The 13,453-nt window shown below is 37.4% G+C and overlaps 2 protein-coding genes across 2 annotated transcripts; one reads left to right on the top strand and one right to left on the bottom strand.

Annotated features, from left to right (window-relative positions):
- Positions 1 to 1,361: 1,361 nt before the first annotated feature.
- LOC101898969 (uncharacterized) lies at positions 1,362 to 3,235 on the top strand. The gene is made up of 2 exons (XM_005188139.4): positions 1,362 to 2,672; positions 2,732 to 3,235. Exons 1-2 carry the CDS (start codon positions 1,565 to 1,567, stop codon positions 2,929 to 2,931), a joined length of 1,308 nt encoding a protein of 435 aa, XP_005188196.1. The 5' UTR covers positions 1,362 to 1,564; the 3' UTR covers positions 2,932 to 3,235.
- A 2,264-nt stretch (positions 3,236 to 5,499) lies between these two features.
- On the bottom strand, positions 5,500 to 10,594 carry LOC101893605 (Ecdysteroid kinase). Its single transcript, XM_011296132.3, has 4 exons — positions 10,227 to 10,594; positions 6,253 to 6,864; positions 5,879 to 6,095; positions 5,500 to 5,819 (listed from the first exon to the last, which is right to left on the bottom strand). Exons 1-4 carry the CDS (start codon positions 10,455 to 10,457, stop codon positions 5,626 to 5,628), a joined length of 1,254 nt encoding a protein of 417 aa, XP_011294434.1. The 5' UTR covers positions 10,458 to 10,594; the 3' UTR covers positions 5,500 to 5,625.
- Positions 10,595 to 13,453: the final 2,859 nt, after the last annotated feature.

Raw genomic sequence — 13,453 nt, 5'->3', positions numbered from 1 at the left:
GTAGTGTTCGGGGAGCTTCTATCTTCAGAATAACTGACCTTATACATTACTATGAATATTTTTCAGGTTTTACGCAAGCCATACATTTTTTATTTAAATAAGAGCATTTTTGAGGACCTGACTTTCAATAGAAAAAAATGGGTTCATTAATCAAATTTCAAATCTAATAGACAACCTAAAAAATCGTCCGACTATAAAGTCAGGTTTGGGTCTTATTTAATTGCTTCTTACTTTAAAATGCAATTTCCCAACCCCTTGTCCCCACCCTAAAAGTGTTGCACATTTTTAGAAGGCATATCCAGTGACGTGATCCTCAGTCATTCTATTGCTCTCATCAGTATCGCCAACTATCCCAATTCCGATGCACATTTCGAAACAGTGTAGTAAGGAAATGAAAATGCATTCTCTCAGGTCTCATTTTCGGTGACCAAAGAATGTTTGAATCGTGATTTTTTATTACCCAACCAGTGATGACAGTAGCCAGCTTCGGCAGCAAGTCGAATGCCACTGCTGTTGGTTTCCAGATGCGCTGCTGACCGCCGAGTCAATTAAGAAAATATTATACGTCTATAAATTTAGCCACGACGAAGGCAAGTGTCATTTTATGATTTACTTAAATAATGAATATCAACGCTCTGACGAAAGGGTAAATGGGATTATCTAATCGAGTCAGTCGAACAAAGCAAGGCCAATTGAAATTATGGCAGCAATAAAAATCTTGGAGATTTACAGCGGGGATATAAAATGAGGAATTTTGTAATTAAATGTTGATGTTGATGTTCCAAGGCATGTCCTTGGAAATACAAAGGCGGACAATAAGGTTGTGGTAGGCATCAAAAAAAATATTCAATACTCCAGATTTTCAGAGAATCGAATTTGGGACCTTGGGATAAATTTCGGGTAGTTCAAGAGAATTTGAGTTCTATGTAGTCAACATGTCTAAAAATGGGAATTGCCGTCAGATATCCACCGGTTCTATCTCAAATTGATCTCCAAAAATTGCCGTATCCCATTCCTTAGACCACATAGTGCTTCTTAAGAATTTTGGTTTTAGGAATGCTTCAATCTACCATAAACGCAAACCTTTCACTTAAAGCTCCTCTGGAAGCCAGGTAAATACAAAATTACATTGAGGCATCTGCCATTTATGATCCCGAATATATAACCATTTTTTATTCCCCTTGTCTGCCGTCAGTTTCGTCAGCTAACCAAATCTATTTAAATATTTATTTTTGTTGCTTCACACAAAGGAGGAGAATATTTGCATATGGCTTAAGCGCATTACGAGTAGCCAACGTTGCTGCTGCTGCCGTGAAAAAGTCACGGACATAAATCAAAATTAATAAGCTTGGACAACAACAACAGCAACAACACGAAATGCCAAGTTTAGATATCAAAACCCTAAAAAACTGAAATATATAGAGTAACGGAATTGAGGAACAGCGTCATTGCCTGGTTACAACTTAGCCAGCAGACAATGTCGAGTAGATAATTGAAGAAGATTAGATCTGGAATTTCTTTTACAAGGACCTTATCTCGGAAATAGAAAAAAGCCTGCCAAAACATGTCTGCATCGGAAATAATTGCCAATATTGAAAAGTCTTTGCCCAAGGCCAAAAAGTGTGCAGAAGACATCTGCATTGAAGACTGTCCGGAATGGTTCACCAAAGATTATTTGGAGTCATGTCTGAGATCTTACTTCCAGGATGATTGCATAAAAATTGTGAAACTGCATGCTAAACCAGCCTTGGGTAAGGGTGAAAATTATGGTGGTGTCCTGACCCGGGTCAAGGCTGAGTACAAAAACTCCAAAGGCTGTTTGAAGAAGGGAGGCTACATTGTCAAGACCTCGTTTGAGGGTGATGAATTTGCCTGCAAAACCATGGAACCCTATGATATTTTCAATCGTGAAATAGACATCTATGAAGAGGTACTGCCCAAACTGAAAGCCCTACTCAAGGAAATTGGTGATGAGGAGCAAATCTTTGCCGAAACCATGACTGTGGATCGCCAAAAGTCAGCCTTGGTATTTGAAGATCTAAATGAAAGAGATTTCCTAATGCCCGATCGTCTGCAAGGTTTGGACATGGACACCACAAAAATCGTGTTGAGAAAACTGGCCAAAATGCATGCCTGTTCGGCGGTGTTAAATGAACGTGAACCCCACTGTTTGGAGCATTTCGACAAGGGTATGTTCAATCGTCACACCGAGGTCTATGCTCCCTGTTTCGTGGGCTGTTTTGAGGCCTGTACCCGCAGAGTGGCCCAATGGCCGGAATTTAAAGATTTACACCAGAAATTGGTGGAGCTGACCCCCTTCTACATGGAATTGGGTAAAAGGATCTTCGATCCCTTACCCTCACACCTCAATGTTTTTGCTCATGGAGATCTGTGGACCAACAATGTTTTGGTTAAATATGACAAGAAAACCAAGAAACCGTTGGATGTGATTATCATTGATTTCCAGTATTCCGCCTGGACCACACCGGCAGTGGATTTGTTCTACTTAATGAATACTTCGTTGACCGAGGAAATGCATTTACACAAACAGGATGAGCTGATACACCACTACTACACTTATCTCAGGAAGACATTGGAGAAGTTGAGATACCAAGGTAAAATACCAACCTTGCATGAGTTCCATCAACAGCTGCAGGAGAAATCATTTTATGGTAAGAACCAATTTTTTTTGGTAAAATTAAATATAAAAATATTATTTTCCCTCCTTCAGCTATGCACTCCACCTGTGTGGTCCAACCGATCCAGCGGAATGTCATTAACGACGATGCCGATTTTAATGCCCTCATGCAGACCAATGAACGGGCCATACGTTTTAAGAACACTTGCTACACCAATCCTTATGTTCACCGCATGATACGCCAGCTATTGCCTGTCTATGATCAACGAGGTCTCCTCGACAAGAATCAATGAGGGAAGTGGGGCGAGAGAGTTTTAAAAATTATTTTAAATTTTAAGTTTTTGGGGTGTGGTTTAGTTTTAAGTGTTTTATTTCATTTGTGTGATATAATTTTGCCCTTATGTGTAATTTTAAAGTGACGACAAGGAGGCTAACGAAAAACGGGTGGCTTTTTTATTGGAAAGTTTTTTGAATCCAAAAATGGAGATGCGGGACAAAATATAGACTTGTGAGAGATATATGTAAAAAATCTTCTATCTGTGGAACTCATATTTACGCAAATATACAAGTTGAAGAAAAAATCAAACGTTAGAAAAAGGTCTTCTGTATTCGAAAGTTACTCATACCTTATATTGGACACCCTCCATCGTAATGGAGGTTTGAATACAAGACTGACTGCTGACAGTCTCTTGAAAAGATATTTCTGAGGAAGTCTATTAGACACCCTTTCATCTAGACAAGACCTGTACAAGGCGAGAAAGGAACACTATCTTCTCTAGGAACACTATCTTCGACTCTATATCCGGCTCGAAGGACCAAGTGTAAAATATGAGAAATTCTTTGGATGTAGTTTCGATTCTAGAACTAATCTAGCTTAACCCAGTCGAAGCCACACAATTATTTTAACTATTCCAATATTGAATTGAGAACATTGCTTGTCCTATCATTCAAGTGGTCTTGCATATCTACTGAGCGCATCGATATCTGTGTGTGTGGGTCATATCCTCAATTATCTCACACATTACGACATCGCATTATATTTTGTGATATTATATGGGAAGCTGATAATTTTTAAATATTCATTTTTATATCCTCCACCATAGTATGGAGGGTATATTAAGTTTGTCATTCCGTTTGTAACGCCTCGAAATATACATTTTAGACCCCTCAAAGTATATATATATATATATATATATATATATATATATATATATATATATATATATATATATATATATATATATATATATATATATATATATATATATGTATATATTCTTGATCAGCATAAAATACTATGTCGACTTAGCCATGTCCGTCCGTCTGTCCTGTCTGCCCGTCTATGGAAATCACTCTAGCTTCCGAACGAATTGAAGTAAATTGATAAAGTTTTACTCAGATATATATTATGTCTGCAGGACTTTTGGTGTTGAAAATAGGCCATGCAGGTCTACGTTTTGGTATAGCCCCCATATAACGGTACCTTCCCATTTTCGGTATTTTGATGATTTTAGCGACATAATTCACCGGAATTGTTTCAAATTTGGTATTTGAAGTTCGTAATGTATACTACAGCCTACGATAGAAAATTGTCTGTGCAGGTCCACGTCTTCGTATAGCCCCCATATAATGGTACCTTCCGATATTCGGTATTTTAATGATTTTATCGGCATTATTCACCGGAATTCTTTCTAATTTGGTATTTGAAGTTCGCAATGAATACTACAGCCTAAGACAGAAAATTGTCTGTGCAGATCAACGTCTTCGTATGTCCCCCATATAACGGCACCTCCCGATATTCGGTATTTTGACGATTTTATCGACATTATTCACCGGAATTCTTTCAAACTTGGTATTTGATGTTCGTAATGGATGCTACAGCCTAAGACAGAACATTGTCTGTTCAGGTCGACGTCTTTGTAGAGCCCCATATAACGGTACCTCCCGATATTCGGTATTTTGATGATTTTAGCTACATTATTCTTCAGAATTGTTTCAAATTTGGTATTTGAAGTTCGCAATAAATACTACAGCCTATGACAGAAAATTGTTTGTGCTGGTCCTCGTCTTCGTATAGCCTCCATATAAAGGTACCTCCCGATATTCGGTATTTTGATGATTTCAGCGACAATATTCATCGGAATTGTTTCAAATTTGGTATTAGTAGTTCGTAATGGATGCTACAGCCTATGACAAGAGATTGTCTGTGCAAGGCCACGTCTTCATATAGCCCCCATTTACCAATACCTCCCGATATCCGGTATTTTAAAGATTTTAGCGACATTATTCACCGATTTTTTTTTAAGTTTCGCATTTGAATATTGTAATGGCTTGGGTCAAAAATTACCTATGCATGTCCATGTCGTCGTATAGATCCTAATATAAAAGCTACATTCGGCTTTTTTAAGATTTTAATAGAATTTTTAATTGTTTTATTGTTTTTGAGAATTGCCAAATTCGTTCCAAATGGTGGAGGGTTCAAAGTTCGGCCCGGCCGAATTTACAGCTTTTTTACTTGTTTAATTTTTACGTTCGAGTGGTTATTAGAAAATTCCAGCTTCTTAAGCACATGTGTCTTCGTCAACAACAGCACCTTCTTTGATATCTGAAGTCTGAAAACCCCTCAAATGGTACTATTCATTTGAATGTCCTCTCTAAAGCTTATTTTTCAAATATACATAATTGTAAGGGCAATTTTAACATTAAACCTGAAATAATATGCTGCGTGGGAGAAGAGGCATTAGTTAACGGCGTTGCGAACTTGTAACGCAAAATGACAATACCGAACATCATAGTTCTATAATAAGTTACAAACTTGGTAGTGTTGTAATTGCATATAGGAAAATAATAACAAATTTGAATACTTTGTTTGAAAAAATACTTTATGTGAATAGAAATTGCTCATAATATTTCATAACAAAACAAGGCATCCGAAAAAAAAAACACGAATAAAGCTTACAAACTAAGATAACGGCGAAGGAAATACTTTAAAGGTCTAGGAAACCACTCAATTCGAATTCTTTAACAGTGCGCTGTAAAAATTGACGATATTTCATGTTTTCAACATTTTGACGACGCAGCTGGTCGCCTTCTTCGGTGCGGGAGGTCAGATGTTCCAGATTTTGGAAACCATCTTTTTCCATGAAAATGATGGGTGTAAGGCAGGTGGCAGCAATGACAGCTATGGAGATAAAACGTAATATTATCGATATATACGGGATAATTTCCATTCTGTCATACCTTGTAAACTATTCTTGATGATTTCAATGGTAATATCCTTCAACGAGGGTATATCACCTTCATAGTTCAATTTTTGTAAAGTTTCTTTGAAGATGCGATGGTATTCCCGAACAATATATTTCAAATGGACCTTGCGTACATTTTCGTTTAAAGAGCCATAAAGGAAGTAATTCAAATCCATGGCTGGGGAACCATAGTAGGCCAATTGGAAATCCAACTGGAAGAGAATAAGAACAATAGAAATAAATTACTAAAATTTATAACATCTAACTATGTCAGCTTCCTTTAAAATTATTAAACACTCGTTCGAAAAGGTTCAAATAATTTTATAGGGTGTGCAAGCTATAATTTGTTAATAAAAATATCTTACTCACCAAAACCACATTATCCGGTTCCTTGGTCTCATTGTTAATGTGGAACATCAAATTATCCACCCACAAATCGGCCACATTAAACACCCGGAAACCATTTTCATGCGATTCATACATTTCCACGGCGGCTGGTAAAACATTTTCGGCCAATTTAAACATTTTCTCAGTGATTTCTTCGAAACCCTTCCAATGGGCAATCTCCTCGGCTACACAGCGAATGTTGACGGGGAAGAATGTTAGGAAATCTTTACGATCGGGATTACGTGATATGGGTGCCTCTTCAAAGAATTCCATAATTTTAGGATTTTCAGCAGCAATGACAGCTGAACAGGCATGTAGCTTGGCTAATTTTTCAATAACCGGTAGGACATGATCCAAATTGAGTAAACGTCCATTTTCGAAATTTTCAAAGCCAGTCAAATTCATATCCTCTAAAACGAGGAATGGTTGAGGGGATTCGGTGGTGTAATAACAGGCCGGTGCTACCTTGGTTGTATCACCAATCGATGCGAGTAGTTCTTCGACGCGTGGTATTATTTCCTTGTAGGCCATAATTTCACGTTTGAAGAGTTTACTTTTGTGCGCCACAACGCCAGTGAAACCCTTGGGGTGGTCCTGAAAAGTAAAATTGAAATTAATTATTTTTCGAAAAAAATAAAGGCGGAATCTGAAAAAATACCGAGGAAGATAGTTCAAAGTCTTCTAGAACCAGTAAGGAAAGCTCAAAAGTCGGGCGGGGCCGACTATATGATACCCTACACCACTATGCATATTTAGTAGAGCTCTCGTAAAAAGGTTTATACAGGGCATTTCAGAGCTCTATGAGATATTTGGTACAAAATCAAAATCTATCTAATTCTATCGTGCATTTTACGAACTATAGCTATCTCTGAACCGGGTTTCTCCAAATTTTACGTATTAGCTTCTAGACTGGTGATTTGGGCTGATATTGACCATTTAGTGCACATTTAACCCGAAATCGGATGAAGATATATATGAGATCTATATCCAAATCTGAACCGATTTCGATAAAATTTAAAACAGCTATTCCTGTGCTCCATCTAATACCTGGTACCAAATATCACGGTTGTAGAGTGAATATTACGAATGTATGGGATGAAACATATATATGGTTGCTATATCTATATCTGAACCGATTTTCACTAAATTTTATATACTTGCTTCTAGGCTGAATTTGGTCCGATGTACTAAAATTCAGTCCATTTGGACTTATATTGGCCATTTGGTGCACAATTAACCCGAAATCGGATGAAGATATATATGGGAGCTATATCCAAATCTGAACCGATTTCGATAAAATTACAAACAGCTATTTCTGGGCTGTATCTTATATCTGGTACCAAATATCATTCTTGTGGAGTGCATATTACGAATGTGAGAGGCTTAAACACCAAATCGGATGAAAGATATATATGGGAGCTATAGCTATATCTGAACCGATTTTCTCCAAATTTGATATACTTGCTTCTAGGCCGAACTCTGTTGGGGGTGCCAAAATTCAGGTAATTTGGACTGATAGTGGACATTTGGTGCACATTTAACCCGAAATCGGATGAAGATATATATGGGAGCTATATCTGTTTCTGAACCGATTTTCTCCAAATTTGTTGTATTTGCTTTAAGGCTAATCTCGGTCACATGTGCCAAAATTCAGTCCATTTGGACTTATATTGGCCATTTGGTGCACAATTAACCCGAAATCGGATGAAGATATATATGGGAGCTATATCCAAATCTGAACCGATTTCGATAAAATTTAAAACAGCTATTTCTGTGCTCCATCTAATACCCGGTACCAAATATCACGGTTGTGGAGTGCATAGTAGGAATGTGAGGGACTTAAAGATCAAATCGGATGAAAGATATATATGGGAGCTATAGCTATATCTGAACCGATTTTCTCCAAATTTGATATATTTGCTTCTAGGCCGAACTCGGTTGGGTGTGCCAAAATTCAGGTAATTTGGACTGATAGTGGATATTTGGTGCACATTTAACCCGAAATCGGATGAAGATATATATGGGAGCTATATCTAAATTTGATCCGATTCTCACCAATTTCAATAGGGTTCGTCCTTGGGCCAAAAAAATATTGTTTGGAAAATTTCATCTCAATCGGATAATAAATGCGACCTGCATTTTGTTCACAAGAATACATGGACAGACGGACGGACGGACGGACGGACAGACGGACTGACATGCATAAATCGACTCAGAAAGTGATTCTTTGAAGGTTCTCAAAAGTAACTATGGGTCTATCTCCTTTCCTTCTCCATGTTACAAACAAATGCACAAAGACATAATACCCTTACCACTATGTGGTGTAGGGTATAAAAATCCAAAGAAGGATCAAAGAGATTTTCTGTTCGTAGAAGCACCTTAGAAAATATTCAATCTTAGGTGCTTGTGAGTACATTTTAGACCCCACAAAGTATATATATTCTTGATCAGCATAGAATTCTATGTCGATTTAGCAATGTCCGTACGTCTGTCCGTCTGTGGAAATCACTCTTGCTTCCGAACGAATTGAAGTAGGTTGATAAAATTTTACTTAATTGTATATTATGTCTGCAGGACTTTTGGTATTGAAAATGGGCCGTGTAGGTCCACATCTTCGTATTGCCCCCATATAACGTACCTCCCGATATTCGGTATTTTGATGATTTTAGCGACATTATTCACCGGAATTGTTTCAAATTTGGTATTTGAAGTTACCAATGAATACTACAGCCTAAGAGAGAAAATTGTCTGTGTAGGTCCACGCCTTCGTATAGTCCCCATACAATTGTACCTCCCGATATTCGGTATTTTGATGATTTGGTATTTGATGTTCGTAATGGATGCTACAGCCTATGACGGAAAATTGTCTGTGCATGTCCACTTCTTGGTATAGCCCCCATATAACGGTACCTCCCAATTTTCGGTATTTTGAAGATTTTAGCGTCATTATTCACTGGAGTAGTTTCAAATTAAGTATTTAGAGTTCGTAATGAGAACTACAGTCTGTGACAGAAAATTGATCACTGATTTTTTTTAAGTTTCGCATTTGAATATTGTAGTGGCTTATTACAAAAGTTACCTATGCAGGTCAATGTCGTCGTATAGGCTCTAATGTAACAGCTAAATTCTATAGTTTTAAGATTTTAACAAAATTTTTAACGGATTTTATTGTATTTGAGAATTTCCAAATTCGTTCTAAATGGTGGAGGGTATTCAAAGTTCGGCCCGGCCGAACTTACAGCTTTTTTACTTGTTTACCATAGCTTTCTGCATTGGAGTGTTTTAAAAACTACTTTGAGTAGACAGCGTAAAACTAGGGATGTACTGGGAATTACCTTTAACTCTTCCTTGGTGCAGGAAATTGAACTTAGTTTTGAAAGTCTGGTAACAGACCGAAATTGCCGATGTACAACTTCGACTTATTAAGAAACATTTGCGCCTGCTAGCTGGAGATAACAATTTGTTAATTACCTAAATCTTCCCGTGATCTATGGCCGACTTAAGAAGAACAATTATTTAAGAAGAATGATTTCGTTTTCAAACCCCAAAGATATCACTGAGATGGCCTCTAGTTACAGAATAACGTTGGACAACCTCCTCCATAGAATATATTTAAAGATGTTCCTGCTCTAACATTGGAGTATTTTTTATTGTTTATAACACAAATACACGTTTAATAAAGGGTCAACAAATTCGAACAACTTCATAGGTTCGCAATTAAACAACAAATATAATAAAATTCGCCATGTGAGTTTTTTAATTAACACAAAATTCGGTTATCGCTATTTAGTTTTATCTAATTGATAACAAAGATTTAGAAAAACGAAAAAATGTGCTCAAAACCCTTCTTTACTTCTGCTACTTTTTACATTAACTAAAAATTAGGAACGCGTTGTTAGGCTTTGTCTCCTTGTTATCGATTATTCCTAACCCTCAGGAAAAAGAGCTCAACTTACCTTGATAATGACCGAAAATTTGCCGGTAACATCATTACGTTTCAAATTGAAAATGGCCCGATGCATTTCACTGGCAAATCCACTGCCTCTGGCCGCATCCGTGCTAACACTTTTCACAACAATTTCATGCACCTCCAAGGTGTCGTCTTTGAAATATTCCTTGAGAACGTCCTGTAGAAATTCAGCTGTAATCCATTCTGGTGGGGTGTAGTTGGCGGCACCGGTTCCCATATTTGTTATATTTTTATTATCCTTTACTCACAAAATGCTTGTAATTTATTTTTATATATTTTTTTTCCTATTCAACGTTCCGACAGATACCACGACAAGCAGTGAAATAAAAATCCCCACCAAATATCGACTCCAACAAACAGGTCACCTGATTAGATGAAGAAAAATAGCTTTAATTTTAAAAAGAAGAGAAATACTCTCTCTCTCTCTCTCTCTCTTGTGTGGGGTTTGTTTTCGGTGCGACGAGTAATTCAGCGGCACTTGTTGACTTGTAGAACTACTAGCTTGTTGTAGCTGTGTTAACATGAACAATGTATTGATAATTATTTGAATGCAGCCCAAGCAACCCCACTTAGTTGTGTGTGCAGGGAGAGATACATGAAAAGCTTTAAGTGGGGGGTTTTCGTGTGTGTGTCTCTCTCTCGCGGCGCCTAACTCACGTGCTTCGTAACAAAAATAATAACAGAGAATGCGAAACAGATGCTTTTGTTTATCAATACAATTTGAATATATGAGAGAGTGTGTGTTGTGTAAATGGGAGTGAAGATGTTCTTTTTTGTGGGGTAGCTGATAAGTGACAGAGTTGCCGTTATTCAATTCCTCAAATAGTTTAAAAGGAAAAATAATGCACTCTGCCTGTCTGTGAATAAGACAGTAACACATATTTTAAATAATAAATGGCAAGTGGATTGCATAACTCAACACTGGCAGTGGTCGTACCGATCGTGACCAATCTCCTACATAATGGTAGGTTCAGGGGAAATTACATGTCGATCTATACTTTTCTTGGTGGTATCCACTCAAACTCTGAAGCCGACATTAACACAAATTGGGTCATAGCTGAGACATCCGATACGGAACGATCATTACATCCATGTTAAAATAAGGAAGGCAAAGTCATTTCAAATAAGCATTCCCATCTTTGCAGTTTCTGTAATTTAAATTTCAAGTTTCACTGCATAGAAAACAAGTTCCCATCTCTGATATGTTTATTTACAATGGATTTATAAATATACATTTTGACAATCAGATGTTGTCAAATGAATAAATTTGGGAAAAATTGTAAACTTATTGTTGCATGACTTTACCTTCTTAATTCTACCATGACTACGTCTAAAACAAGCTATGTGGGACCCAAGCTGTATTACGAAAAAAACATTTTTGAAGGGTATAAAGCTGCAATGATCCATAGTAAGAAAAAACCTCCCGACTTCAAAAAGTCCGAACAAAACGAATAGGTATCATACAGGGTGATATGAAAAAACTGCAACCAACTTCAGACTGCTGTCATTTCTACGCCACTCCGACAGCTGTTAAAATTATTCCAGTGACAGCTCATTATATAGTTTACAAGCGTACAAAAGCATTTTGGTGAGAATTTTCCAGGAAAAAAGTTATTCCTAATGGAATACAAGCGTGATAGCGTGATTTCTTTATATTTGGTTGGAAAACCACAAGTGGCTTTCGTTAGAGCAATCCAGCATTTAAATGTGAATAAATCTTTTGTGTGGCGTACTATCGCTCGCTACCGTAACACTGGTAGCGTAGCCCGACGCCAAGGAAGTGGACGGAAGAAAACAGCAACATCAGTAGAAATGGTTCGAAAAGTATCGAAATCCGCGTCGCAGTGGCCGTAAAGGGGCTCGTGAGCTGAACATATCGCAATATTCCATTCGTCAAATATTGAAAAATGAGCCATTGAAATTTCAAAAAGTGGTAAGAACTTACACCTTAACAGAAAGAAAATAGACTCAAAAGAGCTAAAGAGTTGCTTCGCTTGGCCGAAAGTGGTTATTTGCCGAATTTGGTTTTTGGTTTTCTCCGATGAAAAAACATTCGTTGTCCAACAGTTTGTAAACAAACAAAATGATCGCGTTTACTTGCCAAAGAGGTCAGCTGAAAATGTGCTCCTTCCGTTGGCCACCAGAACTCAAGCGCTGGCCATGGTAATGGTGAGGGCCGCCATAACAGCCGATGGTCGTTCTCCGCTGTATTATTCGTGGCATCAGAGCAAAAGCCGAATATTATCTCGAAAATATTCTGGAGGGTGTCTTAAGCTTTGGGCATGCAAACATTTTGGCCGCAGACCTTGGACATTCCAACAGGACTCAGTACGCGCCACCCAAGAATGGTTACAAAATGAGGCTCCTCGCTTCATTTCCAGCGCACGATGGCCACCAAAATCTCCGGATACCAATCCGTTGGACTATTGTGTCTGGAGTATTTTATAGCAAAGTTGACATTAAAATATACCAAAGTCTCGATCACCTCAAGCAAGCGCTTCGCCGGGAATGGATCAAAATATCGCAGAGCAACATTCGAGCAGCGTGTGACATTTCATTGGCCGTTTGATGGCCATAAATCGCGCCGATTTTTTGCTTTCATTAAAAAAAAGTAAAAATTATGGCGTTTGGCTTTGTTGCAGCTATTTTTAACTCATCCTGTAGTTTTGTGTTTCTCATAAAAATTATGTGACACGAACAGTTCGTTTAGGAATTGAAAATACATCACCAATCTTTTGATTCAGTTCTTGCTAACCAATCTTCTAATGTGTATTTAATTTCGTTGGTGGAAGGATCATAATAGCCGTCAAAAATCTCTTTCAATATGACTGTCTGATTTTGAATGTCTCTAAAAGTTATTTTTAGGTAGAGGGCGTCTCAAGTTCTCTCATGCGCGGAAGTTATCTTAGATCTCTTTTGTAAAAAAGTTAGAAAAAAGTGAAGACACGTGGGTCTGCTGTAGATAGCAAATCTCTGAAATATTTTATGTTCATGTAAATAATAATATTTTTGTCAGATGATATGTCATTGATATTCCATTGGGGAAAGGTGGACTCCAATAGTTTATGACGATTTTTATAATAAATTCCCTTAATATTGAATCTGTAATTAAAAATACCCTTACTATGGCAACCCTGAACGAAACAAGCTTTTTCACACATTACACCCATAGAAAAATGTCTACTCATTAAAATATTAATAAAAAAATCAAAC

This window comes from Musca domestica, unplaced genomic scaffold, assembly GCF_030504385.1.
Source record: "Musca domestica strain aabys unplaced genomic scaffold, Musca_domestica.polishedcontigs.V.1.1 12, whole genome shotgun sequence".
Taxonomy (NCBI): domain Eukaryota; kingdom Metazoa; phylum Arthropoda; class Insecta; order Diptera; family Muscidae; genus Musca; species Musca domestica.
This window is presented reverse-complemented; position numbering and strand designations above follow the sequence as displayed.

Excerpts from the sequence above, each read along its gene's own strand:
- LOC101893605 (XM_011296132.3), bottom strand. The coding sequence starts at position 10,457 with ATGGGAACCGGTGCCGCCAACTACACCCCACCAGAATGGATTACAGCT. Across the intron at positions 6,096-6,252 it reads AACCGGATAATGTGGTTTTG|TTGGATTTCCAATTGGCCTA; the intron begins GTGAGTAAGATA and ends ATTCTCTTCCAG. Across the intron at positions 5,820-5,878 it reads CATCAAGAATAGTTTACAAG|CTGTCATTGCTGCCACCTGC; the intron begins GTATGACAGAAT and ends TTATCTCCATAG.
- LOC101898969 (XM_005188139.4), top strand. The coding sequence starts at position 1,565 with ATGTCTGCATCGGAAATAATTGCCAATATTGAAAAGTCTTTGCCCAAG. Across the intron at positions 2,673-2,731 it reads GCAGGAGAAATCATTTTATG|CTATGCACTCCACCTGTGTG; the intron begins GTAAGAACCAAT and ends TCCCTCCTTCAG.